This window comes from Lissotriton vulgaris, unplaced genomic scaffold (genome assembly GCF_964263255.1).
Source record: "Lissotriton vulgaris unplaced genomic scaffold, aLisVul1.2 SCAFFOLD_3103, whole genome shotgun sequence".
In the NCBI taxonomy this organism is placed as follows: Eukaryota; Metazoa; Chordata; class Amphibia; order Caudata; family Salamandridae; genus Lissotriton; species Lissotriton vulgaris.
The window spans coordinates 196,714-215,037 of NW_028250073.1; the positions used below are offsets into that span (position 1 = coordinate 196,714).

General features: G+C 45.5%; 1 protein-coding gene across 1 annotated transcript in view; it reads left to right on the top strand.

The window, feature by feature from the left end:
* Positions 1–18,324, top strand: part of LOC147663380 (E3 ubiquitin-protein ligase TRIM39-like) — a 128,734-nt gene that overhangs the window by 90,580 nt on the left and 19,830 nt on the right. Inside the window, exons 3-5 of the mRNA XM_086950481.1 lie at positions 8,273–8,503; positions 13,606–13,628; positions 17,061–17,179. Coding sequence (XP_086806607.1) covers positions 8,273–8,503; positions 13,606–13,628; positions 17,061–17,179 — 373 coding nt within the window. The remainder of the gene's footprint in view (positions 1–8,272; positions 8,504–13,605; positions 13,629–17,060; positions 17,180–18,324) is intronic.

An 18,324-nucleotide genomic window follows, 5' to 3' on the forward strand; every position in this document is an offset into this window, starting at 1 on the left:
CGTACACTGTTATGTGTGTATTTAAATGGGTAAAAAATTGAAAAAAACTTTAGCACACTATATTAATAAAATATGTCTTACAGTTTATTTCCTAATGTTTCTTTTTTTTTGGGAACAGCGGTACTCCCGCTAAACTCCGTATTTTTAAGCAACATAAACTTATAAATATTCTTCCCTACTTAATACCAATTAGGTATGGGAAAAATACAAAACCGAATACTTACCTGTATTGAAAAACATAACGCATACAGGGAAACTCAATGTAAAAACAGAATGGCTGCTGTTAACTTTTGTAAAGGCAGTCATTCGCCAATCAACTAATGAGATGATATCGCTATATACCTTATGAGTACAGCGGTACTGCCGTGGTCACAGATCTATATCAGCGCTGTATTGAGTGAGGTCACTGACCATGTCATCAGTGCTGTAATGTGCGTGGTCATAAGCAGTGCATTGTGGAGGCATAAGGTATAGGTTGGTCAGCTAACTAGAACAGCTGGATTTCTCTGATGTTGCACAAGTGAAATGTGAGCCTAACTATAACGTCCCTGTAACCTTTGTTGTTTTTCAGTGAATTTCTAAGGTTTTTTTATTCTATTTCCTAACTAGTGGAGAAAGGGGGCGGGGCCTCCCATGAGCTCTCAGCAGTTCTGCTGTGTGGCACTTACTGAAGATAACAGGAGGGTTGTTGGCCCCCAAGGACCCTCTGAAGCCAAGTGATATCAACCCTCAATCAGTAGTGCACTAGGAGTCACGTTTTCAGAGTGGTGGAGATGGAGGCAGGGTCTCGGATGAGCTCTCAGCAATCCTGCAGACTTACTGGAGGTAACAGGAGTGGTTCTTGGCCCCAAGGATCCTCAGCAGGCATGGGGACTTCATCCCCCCAATCAATAGTGCTCCAGGAGGCCCCATTGCAGAGTGATTGAGAAAGGGGGCAGGCCTCCGAGTTCCCCCAGGGCCGATGTTGTTAAAAAAAAAAAGAAGAAACTAATGTGGGGGGGTCACGCGGCCCCCTCCAGGAGCTCATTTCAGGCCTGGGGACCCAATCCCCTAGGGCCTACCATTACACTATGGTGAGGGGGGCCAAGTGGCCCGGACTCTTTATTCTGGGTGTCCCCTGGGCACCCAGTGACCTCTGTTGGGGACTGCAGGCGGAGCCTCAGGCCCCGCGGTGCCTGCCGCTCCCCGCCTCTTGCGGGAGCCATCATAGCTCTGACAGACAGTTGGCTGCTTAAAGGCAAATGTTTTCATTTGTTTCACTGGATGTATATTTGCACTGAAACAGGTGAAAACTCCGCTTTCTGCAAGTCGGAGCAGTTTGACAGCTCCAGCTTGGAGAAAGCGGAGTTATGTTAACTGTTTGCTGACAGCTCTCACCAAGCAAAAGCAATCTCATGAGTTCGGGCACCTCAGGAGGAAGTAGGAGCTGTCCTCGGGAGTCCGCGACTGACCCCCTACATTAATGTATTTTAGCCCAGGGAGGTGGTGGGCCCTGGCGGTGTTGGGGGGAGGGGTGGGGTGCTGTGTGCCTCCCCCCCCTACTTATTTTTGATAAACTGCCCCTGGAAGGTGGTGGTCCCCGGGGCTGCGAAGGGGGGGCACTTGGCCCTTGGGGTTAATTTTATGATTAGCCTTGGGTAGGGGCTGCGGGGGAGGCCATATGGACCCCTGCATTATTTTAGTATGATTTGCCCGGGTGAGGTAGCGGGGCATGAATGTGCCCGCCGCATACATTATTGTTAAGTCCACCAGGGAGTTGGCATTCCCTAGGGCTGTGGGGGGGGGTACAGATTCAGTGCCGCCTTCAACACTGTCAACACCAGCATTCTCCTTCACCGCCTCTGCCAAATGGGAATTTCTGGGAAGGCCATGCACTGGCTTCAGTCTTTTTTGGAGAATCGCTCCTTTGAGGTTGTTGAGGGCACCACCCATTCAAAAATCTGGCCCCTGGACCAAGGTGTGCCCCAGGGCTCTGCTTTGAGCCCTACCCTTTTTAATATTTATATGCAGCCTCTTGCTGATTTAGTGCATTCGTTCGGCCTTGACATAGTGACTTACGCCGATGATACACAATTAGTTGTATCTATGAACCAGTCTGACTCTTCCCCTTCGAATCTAAGTAATTGTTTGGTAGCGGTCGCCCAGTGGATGGCTACCTCGCATTTGAAATTAAATGGCGAGAAAACAGAGCTCATGATGCTAGGCAACTCAACCATCCCCAGTCCTATGTCAAACTGGCCCCCGTGTATGGGCCCTCCGCCCCAATCAAAGCCCCATACAAAAAGTTTAGGCATCTGGCTGGACACTAACCTCAGCTTTTTGCAACAAGCTACTACTCTGTCCGCCACATGTTTTGGGCTCATGCGTATGCTAAGGAAGGTGCTACCACTTCTCCCCTTCGAAGCCCGTAGAATAATGGTGCAAGCCATTATTTTGTCCCGTTTGGACTATGGGAACTCCCTATATTTAGGGGCTCCCACCTCCACAATAAGGAAGTTGCAGGTGACACAAAACGCTGCAGCCCGCCTTTTACTAGGCCTCAAGAAACGGGAATCAGGCACAGTGGCCCTGAGGAAACTGCACTGGCTTCCCTTTAAAGCCAGAGTGTTGTTCAAATCCCTGTGTATCATGCACAAAGCCATGTGGAAAACCGCTCCAACCATGATTTGCTCCTTAGCAAACCCCTACCTTCCCCACAGAGCGCTGCGATCTAGTACAGCTTTCCTGGCTACTGTCAACAAGATCAGACGCACCAGATGGGGTGGGCGTTCCTTCTCTTGGAATGCCGCAAAGGCATGGAACTCCCTGCCCACCCTCCTTCGTAGTGAACCCAGCCTTCTAAAATTTCGGAAGGAATTGAAAACTTATCTGTTCATTTAACTTTCTTCCCCCTACAATAGTCTGACTATACACAGCGCTACGAGGCCTCCGGGTTGTTTGCGCTTTACAAAACCTGATTAATAATAATGGCTCCGCATTAGTTTGCCCCGGGGAGGCAGCGATCCTCCAGAGTGCAGGGGTCCCACATGGGTGGCCCCTGCATACATAACAAGCATTTGCAATGCAATAGGTCTCGCATTAGGAAAGTTTGAGCTATTGGTATTGTAAATGACAATTTTTTTATTTATGTGTTGGTTTTGAAAATAGCAAAATTAATAGCTTCGTCATTTACAATGCTAATAGTTTTACCTTTCGCAAATGTGACACCTATAGCATTTGTAATGTAATATGTGTTGTATTTACGTGACTTAAATGTATTGATATTACAAATAAAAATGGCTTTTTTTAAATAATTAATACTTGAATAAAAGTTATTGTAATTTATAATGGCAAATGCTTTTGTAAATAACTTTTGTGAAGATTATGTTCATTGTATTTTATTGTGACGAAAATCCAAGAACAGAAGTGAAATATTAACATATTTTTGTGACATTTGTAATAAAGTTTGAAACATTGAGAGAACACATTTGAACCAGTTGTTGAATGGTTGCACAGATTGATGCTGTGGTGGCGCTGACTGATGTTGTGGTGACGACGAGTGATGCTGGAGCGTTTAGTGATGCTGTGGTAGCCCACAGTGATGTTGTGGTGCCCCTGAGTGATGCTGTGGTGGAGCTGAGTGATGCTATGGTGATGCGATAGATAAATAGAGTGAGGGCGATAGATAGAGGGAGGACGACAGATATATACAGTGTTATGTGGCACTGAGTGGTATTTGGAGTGTATGTTCCATTGCAGAGTGTGAGGGTGCGCAGGGTGTGAGGGTGCGCAGTGTGTGTGAGGGTGCGCAGTGTGTGTGAGGGTGCGCAGTGTGTGTGAGGGTGCGCAGTGTGTGTGAGGGTACAGTGTGTGCAGTGTGTGTGATGGTGCAGTGCAGTGTGTGCGGGTGCAGTGTGTGTGATGCTGCAGTGTGTGAGGGTGCAGTGTGTGCAGAGTGTGAGGGTGCGGTGTGTACAGTGTGTGTGAGGGTGCAGTGTGTGTGAGGGTGCCGTGTCTTCAGTGTGTGAGGGTGCAGTGTGTGTGAGGGTGCAGTGTGTGTGAGGGTGCAGTGTGTGTGAGGGTGCAGTGTGTGTGAGGGTGCAGTGTGTGTGTGAGGGTGCAAAAAAAATGAGAAAGGGGTGTAGAGAATTGAAAAGGAGGGTGAAAGAGAGGGGAGCTATGACAGAAGAGAATAAAGGATCTAAGAGTTGTGAAGACGAACAAGTGTTGAAGACCACACACACATAAAACCAATACAACTGCAGAACCAAAACCCTTGCACACTAATCCTCACCTACTTGATGTGTATATACCAGAACTGTGCAGCAACCCTCAGTACAGGCGGCACACGGTAGTACTGCAAAACACATAGCAGATAGTTCAGAGCCATACCGCACAGAGCTCAAAAACCAAAAAAGGACCAGTAACATAACATAATAAAATGCATTTAATTCTAAAGACGAAACCTATTTTTGTTCCCAGTCCTTAAACTGGACATATAAAAGTACATGTACTCTGTCCCCTGTCCCCTTCACACAGGCACCAACAGCTGTGGGGTCTGTAACCAATGGCGGCACAAGAGTGAGACAAAGTGGCGCAAGAGGGCAGCCCAGTGGCGCAAGAAGGAGGCACAGCGGCAGAAGAGAGGCACAGCGGCAGAAGAGAGGCACAGCGGCAGAAGAGAGGCACAGCGGCAGAAGAGAGGCACAGCGGCAGAAGAGAGGCACAGCGGCAGAAGAGAGGCACAGCGGCAGAAGAGAGGCACAATGGAGGAAAAGAGAGGCACAATGGAGGAAAAGAGAGGCACAGCGGCAGAAGAGAGGCACAGCGGCAGAAGAGAGGCACAGCGGCAGAAGAGAGGCACAGCGGCAGAAGAGAGGCACAGCGGCAGAAGAGAGGCACAGCGGCAGAAGAGAGGCACAGCGGCAGAAAAGAGAGGCACAATAGAGGAAAAGAGAGGCACAATGGAGGAAAAGAGAGGCACAATGGAGGAAAAGAGAGGCACAGCGGCAGAAGAGAGGCACAGCGGCAGAAGAGAGGCACAGCGGCAGAAGAGAGGCACAGCGGCAGAAGAGAGGCACAGCGGCAGAAGAGAGGCACAGCGGCAGAAGAGAGGCACAATGGAGGAAAAGAGAGGCACAATGGAGGAAAAGAGAGGCACAGCGGCAGAAGAGAGGCACAGCGGCAGAAGAGAGGCACAGCGGCAGAAGAGAGGCACAGCGGCAGAAGAGAGGCACAGCGGCAGAAGAGAGGCACAGCGGCAGAAGAGAGGCACAATGGAGGAAGAGATAGGCACAATGGAGGAAGAGAGAGGCACAATGGAGGAAGAGAGAGGCACAGCGGCAGAAGAGAGGCACAATTGAGGAAGAGAGAGGCACAATTGAGGAAGAGAGTATGGTGTCCAAAGTTTTAGTCCCTGCCCTTAAAAGTTTAGGTGAAATGATGTGTCAATGTAAAATGTCCCGAATGGTAGAGCAGTATTACGATTTTCAATTGCTTAAATCGGTTAATATATTTCCCCAAAAAATGATTCACCACCTAAATTTGTTCCAGCAAAAACTCTTGCCAGCACAGCTGGACATAAAATGAGAAGTTTGGTGCATGTCTTGTTTGGCTTGGTGTACATTTTCACATCTGTCTAGTGAATAGTTTTTTAAATCTTGTAATGTAATTGCCTTAAGTTTCCTAAAAATATTTTATAGCTGGCCTTGCTTTTATGAAAGGAGCGTTTGCCAAATGAAATTGGTAAAATTAAACAGAAGAGGTCTGTTTCATTATTATTTGTGTCCGTCACGTTTCAGCTAAGTACAAAGCTGCATTTTTTTCCTGCTTCCACTTGTCCTGCAACCTATATGGGTTTAGGTGCCGTCACTGTAACGAAAGCAAACTCACCGCCGCAGCCCGGCTTCAACAGGAAGCCAGGCAACCTTTGTTGGGACGGGGGCGGAGCCGGACACGCGACCGGAGCTTCCCAGGAGGCAGGCTGCAGTGGCTGGCGCATGGCTCCGGTGCAGAGAGAGGAGAGCCCTGCGTGCAGCCGGCGTCCGCCCGGGAAGCCAAGGAGCGGAGTGCCGGTGTCCCTGTGCCTGTATTACGTCGGAGTGAGCAGCCCCGGAGCGGGACGAGTAGAAGTCCGGGTGAGTGGGGCTCCGTGCTTGCGTGTCTGTGTGTATGCAGGGGGGAGGGGGGGGGGCAGCGTGTGTGTGCATGTGCGTGTGTGTGTGTGTGTGTGTGTGTGTGTGTGCGCGCGCGCCTGTGTGTGTGTGCGTGCATGCAGAGGGGTGGGGGCTGGCTGTGTGTGAGCAGGGGCTGGGAGTTGATCTGCGCAAGCGCGGCTCAGACGCGCGCTCCCGCGGTCAAAACTGAGACTGCAAAAGCACGCGTCTGAGTCGTGTCCACTCTCCTAAATACGGGCCACGTTAGGTCTGGAGCAGACACTCTCAATGCTCACGCATTGAGAGTACGTCTGCTCGACCTAAAAACTAATGCCCTGGGAAGGTGGCAGTTTTCGGGGCTTTCATAACCCCTAGGAACGGGGAGCCAAATGACCCCTCCTCCTATTTCACACGCATGGGACCTGGCCCACCTGGGGGTTAATTAAAAACAAGAATGAGATTTAAAAATAAAAATAAACATTTTTGGCCTTTCAGGGCCCCTCTGGGACCCCAGTACCAGGGTATATTCCTACTCTGCCTACTTTTCTTTTTTCCTGGTTGAAGTGTTAGCAGCAAATCAAAGCTTTGCATTTCCCCGCAGCAGCTCGGTATTTTTCATGAAGCCCTCACGCCACAGATTTTGCTAGTTCTATATTGTTAAATTTATCAACAACTACTGAACTGATTTACACCAAATAACAAAATGCACAATCTGAGTAACCAAATCTACCTTTCTGCAAAATTTAGTGTAATTCTGTCCTCCAGTTCGGGCTGCAGGCGCATCTAAAGGTGCTATGGGAATTAAAATGGTAACCACACTTTTTTTTTTAAACACGCCTTGTTCTCAGCCCCTGATTTTGACAGATCACCCCGAAAATTTTTGGGGTAAATTTTGTGAAGATTCGTCAACTGAAACCAAAGTTCTAGGCTAGTCAAAAAAATGCTTTTCCTATGGAAACATGGTTCTAACTATAACTATGACCACCAGTAGATAATATATGTATCTCTATCTGGCGCAGGTAAGCCAGGGGAGGCAATGCTGGGTACCACTGGGCATCGCTATTCCTGTTAAATAATATTGGCTGGGCCATTGCAGGAAGGTGGGCCCACTTCCTGAGAGCCCCGGCGTACTACAAAGAGGGAAGCGGAGTGTGATAACCATAGCCCAACCTCCACCTATTGGCATTGCCTCATTTTTGTTTCTTCATTCTGACAATATCATGGGTTCTTGTGAGTCGGTGTCTTTCTAGGATGATTAACTTTTGTACCAGGTACTCTGGGGTGGGGATGTTGGGAGGGGCTCCTGGGTGCCTTTTTAGCTGATGGAACTAACCTTGAAGTTGCGACCGAGCCAGTGTTTTTTAGGTTTGAGCTGATATGGACACATTTCTTCAGGCTTTTTTTGGGGTCTGCTGGAAGGATGCCTTTCCATGGGGACCTTGGGGATGGGGAGAGGAGCAGTGTAACGTAGAGTAGAACTTAAAATAGGGCATTGCTGCTTCAGAGATAACAAAAAAGGAAGACTAGGTATATACACATACTGGGGGAGAAGAGTCTTTCCTAGGCTACAAAGAATTCACAGTTTGCAAACTTGACTACCATCAAACCACAGACTAAGTGTAAAAAAGAAAAAAAAATCAGGCAGCAGACCTTTTCCATCTATGCACCCATGATGGGGAACAACACCCCTATATCCATCAGGACCTCCTCATAGTGCTTCAATTTAAGAAAAAGGTTAAAGACTCCCCTCTTTAAAGAAAAGTACATCTCAATTAACCATCTACAACCCAGCAACCTCTCCTATTAGTTGTTAATTGTATGCAAAACTGTCCAGTTTGCCTGGGTTTGGGGCACAGAAATACCATATACACATGTTTCCTCATGATCAGAGTATTGTTTCGAATTGCAGTGGGCGCAGAAGCCAGGGGAGCTCTTTCCTTTAACTGATGAATATGTTTCAGTCTTAAGATGTGAGGTCACCTGTGAAGTAACCAATTACATCATTTGTGATGGCACATGTCACATCAGTGCTATGAGCTATGTAATGTCATGAGTGAATTACTACTGACTTCTTTATATTTTAGAAATCTGTTGATACTTTCATCAGCTTGAACTAATGTCCACCTGTTTTTGTTCAGGGTGAATATCTGAGCCAAGCAGAGAAAATCACAAGAACCTTTGAAGATCTGCAGCAGTTTTTAGAGCAAGAAAAGAAAAACCTACTTGGCAAGCTGGAGAAGGAACAGACCGAGCATCTACAGAAGATTTCCCTGAAAATTACTGACCTGGAGAAACAAAATGCCTCCCTCAAGAATCGGATCGAAGAGCTTGAGGGAGTGTGTCATCAGCAAGATGTGGAGTTGTTGACGGTGAGGGAGTGTGAGGGTTTACAAATGTACACATCTGTAAGAGCTGCATTCCCTACTCGGGAACCTAATCCAGCTAGAGAATTGTTGGTAGCAATATTTGGAGCTCCTGAAGGTAACTAGGTTAGAAATCTACAGCAGCATGACGTACCCAATCCCCAGTGCCAGGGAAGGAAGTGTGGGAGCAAGCTATGGAGTTAAGGAAGGTGAAAGGGCTCAAAAATCTACAGATCAAGAATAGCTGCTTTATTTCTCAAAGTGAAGGGTGTGCCTTTCCATTCCACACAGCAACAGTATGTCACTTGATAATGGAAAGAGAGTTGATGTCGAGGATAGATCATATTTAACCCCTTGCATGCTTGTGACGGCCAGGAGCCGTCACGCGTCACGGTGGGCGTGTGCGGAGAACGGCCCCCGGCCATCCGAATCCCGCCCATATTTAAATCCCCGCACAGCGTGAAAATTCGCGCCGCATGCAAGGGGTTAAGCTGCAGATTCTAGAGTCTGAGCTCGATAGTCCGTATTGGAACTATTGCAATGTGCTTGCCGTTAGTCAATGTGGTCAACCTTGATTTGACATTGGCTTCTTGTAGGACTGCTCATCAGGGAAGCTTTCTAGATTGGCTTCTTTTAGGACTGCTCATCTCGGAAGCATTGTGGACCAGTTAGTATGTGTATTATGTAAACATACCAGTTATAATTGCCAAGTCCATCTGTGACCATATTTAGCCATGTCTTTTATCCCATCTTTCCAACCACTATCTTTCTTCCCCCCACAGGTTTATCCTCTCCATTCACTCCTTCGCTCTCCAGCCTCACAGCGATTTGTGCACGCACACTTGACACTAACAAGTGTTTTCCTCCTATTGTTTTCCAACACTGGGAAGAAAACAATACAAAGGAATGCGCAGGCTGCAAGACCTCCTGCTGCATTATTTCCAAGCGGGTGCGTTTGCCATCCACTTACCAATATACTTCTCTTGTCTGCTTGACAGTACATGGAGAAAAAACAAGATTCTCTATCTCGGCCTGCCGGAATATCTGCTTCAACGGCTACAGGTGGTCCAGAACTCGGCAGCACGGGCAATCTTTGGACTATCCCGCCGTGCCAGAGCCTCGGGCCTCCTGCAGGTACTGCACTGGCTTCCCATCCGGAAGCGGATAATCTTTAAGGCCTTGACTTTGGCGCATAAGGCTCTGCATGCCTCCGGAGCGAAATACCTTCAAAAAAGGCTGGCTTTTTATCATCCAGCCAGGTCCTTGAGGTCAGGATCCTTTACCTTGCCACTGTTCCTCGTGTCAAAAGGGCACGTATTGGAGGCCGTTCCTTCAGATTGTTAGCCCCCGAGCTCTGGAACATGTTGCCAGTGGCGCTACGCAGCACGTCTAACCTTCTGGCCTTTAGGAAAGGGCTCAAAACTTGGCTTTTCACCTCTTAGCTGCTTCCTGGGCTTTGTTTCTTTTTTTTCTGGAACTTCTGTTTTTATCTCTTTTTTTCTCTTGTTGTGTTATGAGATAGGTGTTCAAACCAAAGCGCCGGGACACTCTCTGAGTAGCCGTGCGCTATACAAAAATCAGCATAACATAACATAACATTTGGCAAAGCCAATAGGTTACGCTATGCAAGAGCTATTGGCTTTTCCAATTTGTTTTAGCCATGATGTACACCAATGTGGCTGCTGTTCAATATGACTAGTGGTGTTGTGGAATGTCTTGGAGTGAAGTAGAGGGGAAGTGCATAGAGTGGAAGGAGGGTAGAGTGGAGTAGAGTGTAATACAGTGGAGTGGAGAAGAGTAGAGTAGAGTAGAGTAGAGTAGAGTAGAGTAGAGTGGAGTGGTATAGACTGGAGTAGAGTGGCGTAGAGGGAGCTGCGTTCAGTAGAGTAGAGTGTCATGGTTTAGAGGAGTACATTGTCGTGGAGTGGCATAGTGAAGTAGTGTGTCATGGAGTAGAGTATAGTAAAGTGGCATGGAGTGGCATAGAGGGAGTTATGTAGAGTAGAGAGGCATGTTGCACAGTGTAGTGGAGTGTCGTGGCATAGAGTGTCGTGTAGTATAGTAAAGGTTTGTAGAGCGGAGTGGTGTAGAGCTTATTGCCATTACAGGAGACACATTTTCAATTGAAATGACTATCGTATTTGCACAGACATTCAGTTTAAAGTATACTGTGCACTAAAAATAATCCCTACTGTATTGATTTGATTTGATCTGATCGGATTAAAATAAATTCTTCTCAGCCTCCTAGTGGTGTTGCTAGGCGGGTTGGCAGAAAAACAATTAAATTAATTCCTGCCATAGCCAGCCTTTGCCCACTGGATCCTTCCAATCCTAAACCAACTTTAAAACCTTACCTAAGAACTCCCTAAATTTGTCCAGGGCAGACAGAAATGAAAGAAACTGCCATTCAGCAAGAAGCTCTTGACCCTCAGTCTGTGCAGAAGTACTTGATTGCTGCTGAGAAGTGCCAGTACTTGCCTATTAAAAGCAACGTAGCAGTGCTTTGAAGTGCTAGGACTATCTCGTCCAAATATTCAGTACCAGCTATGCCTGCCTATATAAAGCAGTGTCCACAATGGAATCCAGACTTGTGGGAGTGTTACAGGGGGGGTCCTACTATTGATGGTGGGCCTGTAGGCACTGCTTTTCACTGCCATGGGACATACCTGTTATTCTGCCGGCACCCTGGAATTAGGGCTGCCTCCCAGTACCGGTCATTCCAGGGGCTATTGTAGGCATGGGTGGGACGGGTGACTGGTATTATTTCGTGCCAATCGTAACGAGGGACATAATGCTTTGTGACCTATATAGGCTGCCTTAGTTCATCTTAGTTCCTTCTACAAGCAGAGAAATGCCATCCCCGTAAATTGTTAGTCTCCAACTGTACCACAGGGAAAGTTGCTGCAGAGAGGACACGTCTGACAGACCCCTTCATTTCTTTGGACGTTCATTGACTTAAGATACAGCCCACCGGCATCCCCGTATCTACTCCCGTCCTACCCCGTCCATTCTTTACTATCCTTCCAAAGCTTGCTCCCCGCTTGCCATTCTAGATCAGGCCTAATGTTGCAACTTCCTGGCAAAACGTTTCATGTTTCCCGAAAGCAGTGTGCTGAGAACTCATAATGCTGAACAGTAGTCTCCGCTTGATCCCTCAACCCTTTCGTTTCACATACATACACGTTCGCTAGTGGTCACGTTGCCCAGGTCCACGTAGCCCAGGTCCACGTATGAGGTGCTCCTCTAGTCCTAGTCTTAGTTCTTTGTTGTGGACTTGTTGGTCCAGTTTTATAGAGGATAAAACCGGGCAACAGTTCTCATGATGAAAACACCTGGTCTTGGTGAGCTTCTCGTGAAACTTGGGAGCCCTAAAACTGGCCCTTCTGTTGTGTCTTTTATCAGAGAAGCCTTCAGTGGAGATGCCAATAATTTTAAGGGAAGGAAACTCAGCGCCCCTTTAACCAGTCTAACCAAGTGTGAGGCGCCGATGGGTAGCGTGAGCAGGTCTTATACTCCAAAAGTACATGATGACTTGATGTCACCAGAAACCCCATGTTCCAGAATTGGGGTTTTATTTTAGAAGTAATTTTCTCAGTTGTGTTAGGCTAGTTAGATCAGTTAAAATTTACCAAAAATACAATTTCCAGGATACACTAGGTTGATATAGAAAAGGACAGAGTTAGACTATGGAGACATCTGGTAGCTTTGCATACTCCAGTCTCTGTGCTGCTCAGTCAAACGCAACATTTGAGCCTCAAGTCTATATATTTTTCGCTTTGAGTTTTTTTCTCGTGGGTAGGATACAGGACAAATGCTCGCTACTCACCTGCGAGTCACTTCCTTCCCTTGGGACCTAGCACCTTTCTTGTTCAATATCTCTTCTAGGCGCGGGCTCCCTGGAGCCCCAGACTGTGCTCTTCTCTGAGTTCTGGTCTCCATTTACCAGGGCTGGCCACTCGCCCTTTTATTCCGTGCCCATGGGGCTGGCTAATGTGGGAGCCCTGTCTGAACTGCCTCTGACAAGCTTCAGTGTGAGAGGCATTAGCCAGGGGTCAAGAACAAGCCCCGAGCAAGAGGGGGGAGAGAGCAAGGGGAGAAAGTGAGGGAGGCGACGAACGTGGATGGAGGAGAGGATATGTACTGAAAGAAGAAATTAAACCATAAAGCACGGGGAGAATGAGGGTGAAAGAGGCAGAGGTAAAGTACTTCTGTTCTCTTATACTGCCCCTAATCAAAGATAATGGTGAACGTTTTGCCTCTTGTCCTGTCACGTCCCACAGCGCCAGACTATATCATACAATCTGACTGGGCTCCGGCTAGGTTGTCTTGTCTCGGTAGTAGCCATTGGGCACTACCTCAATGTGACGTCAGGCCTGAGAGCCGCGCTGTAGGAATCAAGACTTGATACATTGCAGCAGTGAGCCCCAAGCCCGAGGGAGCGGTGGGCACACACCATGTGCTGCCATCTTCCACGCAGCGCTTCAGTGACAGCTGAGACACTATGCATATGCGTGACATTGCATTTCAGTGCAGTGATGTGGAGCACCATACTGAAATGCTTTAGTCTAACGCCTGATGTGTGGCAGGACAGCAGCTGCTCCATTGTGGCTTTACCCATGCCTAGCGTTGGTTTGCAACAAGGTGTGCAAATGTTAATATATCTGTATTTCTGAGGAAGACTGGGAGGAGGCAGCGAATACCCACGGATCTTTGAGCACGGCAGGTGTTTTGACATTCCCATACCATAGATACTTTTGATCTCCGGACTTATCATTTCTGGGCAGTGTAGTACTTTCCTGGCTTAAAGTTAAAAGGGAAATCATTTTGTAAAGTGCTCTTCATAAGTGCATTGCATGGCACCACTTCACATATACCAAAGAGGAGGAAAAGAGTCACTGCTTGTTGAGTTTTAATAAGAGTCATTGGATTCGCGGGCACAAAATAAACTTCACTTCCTGTCTACCAGTCATACTTTAGAATGTTATCAATCTGGTCTTACTGTCTACTAATCCTACTTTAGAATGTTATCAATCTGGTCAACTACACCTAGACTCTATGTATGGATTGACACTGACTAGTTCCCTCTGTTTTTGTCTTCCTCACTCTAGAATGTGCAGTACGTCTTGTACAGGTATGGTTGTTTTCTCAGGTAAGGTCTCGTAAAACGCACACCTTTCTCAGCTTTTTATGTTCCCCAGGTCAGTTGTAGCTCACTTTACTCCAAGATGTCCTTTTTATGTACTTTAGATTTGATAATGTTACCGACCCAGGGTCAGATGATCACCTCCTCCTATTTTTCTACCTCATCTGACTTGTTAATATGAAAGTCCTGAGCTCCTGTATTAAATACTAAGGGCCCAAGAATTGCACTCCGTTGCCCTGTCAAAGGACGGTCTGACCACCAAAAAATTAACAATGCCCTTTGTTGTAAACCCAAACGTAGGTATGATCAAAGGCATACAATAGAAGGTTGGCCACATTTTTCAAGATAAAAAAAAACTGTTTATTTATTTGATAGATTTACATTCTTCTATAGCACAGATTTACCAGAGTGTGAACGTGCATTATATCAAACTAACAATTCCAGTAAGAGAGTTAACCTTTTTTACAAGTAACTTTTCAAAGTGAAACACCTCCAAATTATAATTTGATTTGTGCAATGTAGAAAAAATAAGGTTGCGAGAAGTTCCGGGAGTTTGGAGTTGGGAAGGGACCTTCGGATGGTCAGGAGAAGGAAGAGTGACTTGAGTGGTATCCTCAAAACAATAAAGACAGAAAGTTGAATCTCCGCTAACAGTTCTTAACCAGTGCAATTCTTAAAGTGCTTCCATCCAAACCACTCTTCTTTAATGGCTTGTCTTTGACTACCTTACAAAGGTGGTTTTCTGAGACTCCTTGCTATGTAACTATATTTTTGTATTGTATGAGAAATTTCCTGTTAACCATTTACATGTCACTCTAGCACATTTAATTTTCTGCTTCTCTGTAAATTGCCATCATTTAAAAATAGCATTTTTTTTTACTTAATCATGCTTTATCAGTCTCATCTGTTACTTTCTGCTTCCTTGGACCCTAAATAAAGTAACTATGCATTTAGTGTACATTTTCTTAATGGGGACAGTGTAGCTACACTCCAAAGAGCATAGATATAGAAAAACCTAGTTTGCCAGTCAGTAGACCGGTAGCAAGCACAGGGTTTGATCCTCAAAATATCATGTATAACATTTCAGAAATCTGCCCCGTAGGGTTACTGCAATAGGTGCAAATTTTACATTTTAGTAATTCACAAATTCCAAAGAATCCAATGATCCCTCCAAGATAACTAAAATAATTTTAGGCTTCTCTAAGTACTCACAAATACAACATTTCTGCAGGTCGGTTTGCAGAGGTATAACATTTTGTCTACGTAAACAAAAATCAAATATTCATTAGCCTATTTAACTTGTTTTTTCCTTTTTAATTCCACTTTTCTCTTATAAAGAATCTTCTACCCCAATGACCCACCCTTTTAAAACTGTTAGTCCAAACCTCTTTCGCCCTCTCAGAGGTATGTAAATACCCCCTACGTTATGAGTTTAGACTACTTTTGTATGCTGTCCCACCTAGAAACATCCACAATCCGCCCCTTATTCCTGATAAAGGGCTGATCCAGCATATTGGCAGAAGTTACAACTGTATAAGTGTGTATTAACAAATGTAACATTTCACTCCTCACTATCCCCCCTCTTATTCAACTTATACATGCAACCCCTAATATCATCCCTGAGGGAAATGGGAGTCCAGGTCTACAACTATGCAGATGATCTGCAACTCTTATTTAACATTCAACCCACAAGACTCTCTGAAATCAATTTACAGTCGACTATGACTTACATCAGCTCTTGGATGAACACCAACCAATTGAAGCTTAACCCTGACAAGACAGAGTTGGTCTTGACACTCATGCCCTCTAACCCCTGGAATCCCAGCTTCTGGCCTCCCGCTCTGGGCCCCCCGCCCACCCCAGTTCCCTCTGCAAAAAGCCTAGGCGTAAAAATCAGTAGTGATCTCTCAATGACCCCACAGATTAGTTCTGTGGTATCCGCCTGCTTTCTCATGTTACGGAAAATAAAAAAAATAAAAAGATTCTTATCCACTGAAGCCCTCACCCTGGTCGTTCTAGCACTCATTGTCTCTCGGCTGGATTATGCCAACGCACTGTATGCTGGCATCCCAGCCTACCAGACACACAGACTGCAATTGATACAGAATCAGGCGGCCAGACTGATCTTCCAACTCCCGGCCCGCCACCACACTAAACCTCTGTTAAAAAAATTGCATTGGCTCCCCGTGGAACAGCGAAGCATCTTCAAAATCTGCTGTATCACACATAGAGCCCTCTCTGACAAAGGCCCTAGGTTCCTCTCAAATCGGATCAAAAAATACACCCCCTCTCGTACCCTCCGCTCCGCTGGACAACACTTACTTACCACTCCCAGATTTAAGCGCCTAAAATATGGCGGTACTCGCTTCTCTACGCTTTCCCCTCAAATATGGAATTCCCTCCCTTTCTCAATTCGTTCTACTGCCTCGCATCTCCATTTCAGAAAGTTGCTTAAAACGTGGCTGTTCCAGCAAGCCTACTCCTCCTGAGCCTCCACCCCATAGAGCCCTTTCCCAGAAGCGCCAAGAAACCAATCCGGTGTACGTTGCGCTATATAAATATTTTAACATTAACATTAACATTAACTACTTTTGAATATGTGATTTAGAACTCAGATTTTACATTCATAAATTGATACTTTAGCACACCTAGGTTCAACCTAAGTGCAGCAAAGGTGAAGGCCTGGCTAAGCGTACCGTGGCGGCTGCTGAATTCAGGGAGACTAGTCCGAAGATGCACAATGTAGGCTATTAGTTCACATGATTATATTTGGCAAGTCTCAATGAATTGCATCCCCGCTGCATCTGGCATGGTAGACAAAAGTTCACCAAGAGAGCCAGTGAGGTCATGCTGCTGATTTACTTCCTTCTTTGAATCTGAGAAGGGCATGGTCCTAACACAACAGAACTATCTGAAAATGCATTGAGTAGATTCCAGAGGTTTTCTCTCTTGCTATTCAGTGCTCCACCGGTATACAACTGTTACAACGAAGTTTTTACCACGCACTACCATTACAACGCAGGCATTACCACGCATACCATTACAACGCATTGCGCTGGGGGGCGTTCTAGGATAGGGAATAAGTATAATTTTATATCCAACACCTTCCCTAGTGTCCACGTGGACTGGAGTTGGAATATAAAATTATACTTACCACTATCCAGCACCTCTAAGCGCTATGCGTTGTAACGGTATGCATTGTAAATACCGCGTTGTAATGGTATGCGTGGTAAAAGTATGCGTTGTAACGTCATACATCCGTGCTCCACCAGGCCATTCATGCTCTGCGATTCTTGGTCTTTAGTGACTTCTAATAAGTGACAATCAGTCAGAAACTGGTATAAGTACCTGCATGTTCATTAATTTGCAATAACATATACACACGTACAGATTTAATAAATATTTTTGTGTTATTTACAGGTCTCATAGCGTGATGGTTCTGTTGCCAAAGAATGATTCCGTTGGCTCAAATATGCAGAGTCTGCAGAGCTTCAGCAGCCATCATGCCTATATACAGGAAAAGGTCAAAGAATTTAAAGGTAAATACCAAGTAATCTATGAAACACTTCGCTACGCGCAGTGAAGGTTGGCCAGTGGGTCGGGATGCTCCAGCTGTCCATTATTGCATCTTCATTTATTTTTCAAGATACAGGCCATGGAGCCTTGGCCTACCGTGGTGGGTGCACTAGATTTTTCGCTTGGGTCCGCAGCCCCAAAATGGAGGATGGTTTAAAAGCTTGCTCAGCCATATCAAACTAGTTTATTTTTTTTAATTGGTTCTTGGACGCTCAAACTACTGAGTAGATTTACAACGAACCAAACAAAGCAGCTACTTGAGGAAAGTTCTACTTACATGCCAAGTGTGCTGTAATTCTGTTCACCTTTTTTCTGTAGTTGAGAGCAAAAATTCCAATTGAATTAAAAATGGGTCATTTTTCTGACTGCCTTAACTCAAATTTGACTGTTCTGCATAGAAGTTGCCATGCCAACCCCGAATTTGATGTACTTTTTTTTGGAAAGGTTTATGCTCATTTGTTCATAATGCCAAAGTTATTAAGAAAACATAAAAGCCTTTTCTGGGAAGGTCTGACATAATAAAAGCTATCCTTTGGCTATTACCCTTTTATTGTATGTAATATATATTACGGTATGGGCTTTTACTGAACAAACTGCAATGGTATATGAACTCTTATTTCATTGTGAACTGACAAATATGGACAATATTTGAAGCTTCCTCTGTGTAATAGGAGTTTCATCACCATGACAGCCCCAAAAACTATTGTCTGGGCATTAGAGCTAAGAGTAAGTGTAAAATGAAATTATGCAGTAAGGTTATCTAAATAATGCCACAAGAAAAGGCAAATTATGCAGTATGTTCTCTGGCAATATTGTTTCAATCTATTTGACCAAGAAATAACGTTTTGTTGAAATCTGCAACTTATGTGTCGAATGCAGTAAACCCATTACTATGCGGCAAACTCAACAACAAAATCTTGCAAATCCATTGGCCCTTGGTAGAATCCAGTTGTGTCAATAATATATTTGTGAAAGGTAAACAAAGTCTAAACATTCTAATTCGAATCCTTGGTCATTGTTCTCTGTACTTTTAAGAGAACAGCTTGTTCAAGCTAATTACACTTAAATAAACCTTATGAATAGTCCTCCATAAATATAAATAATACAC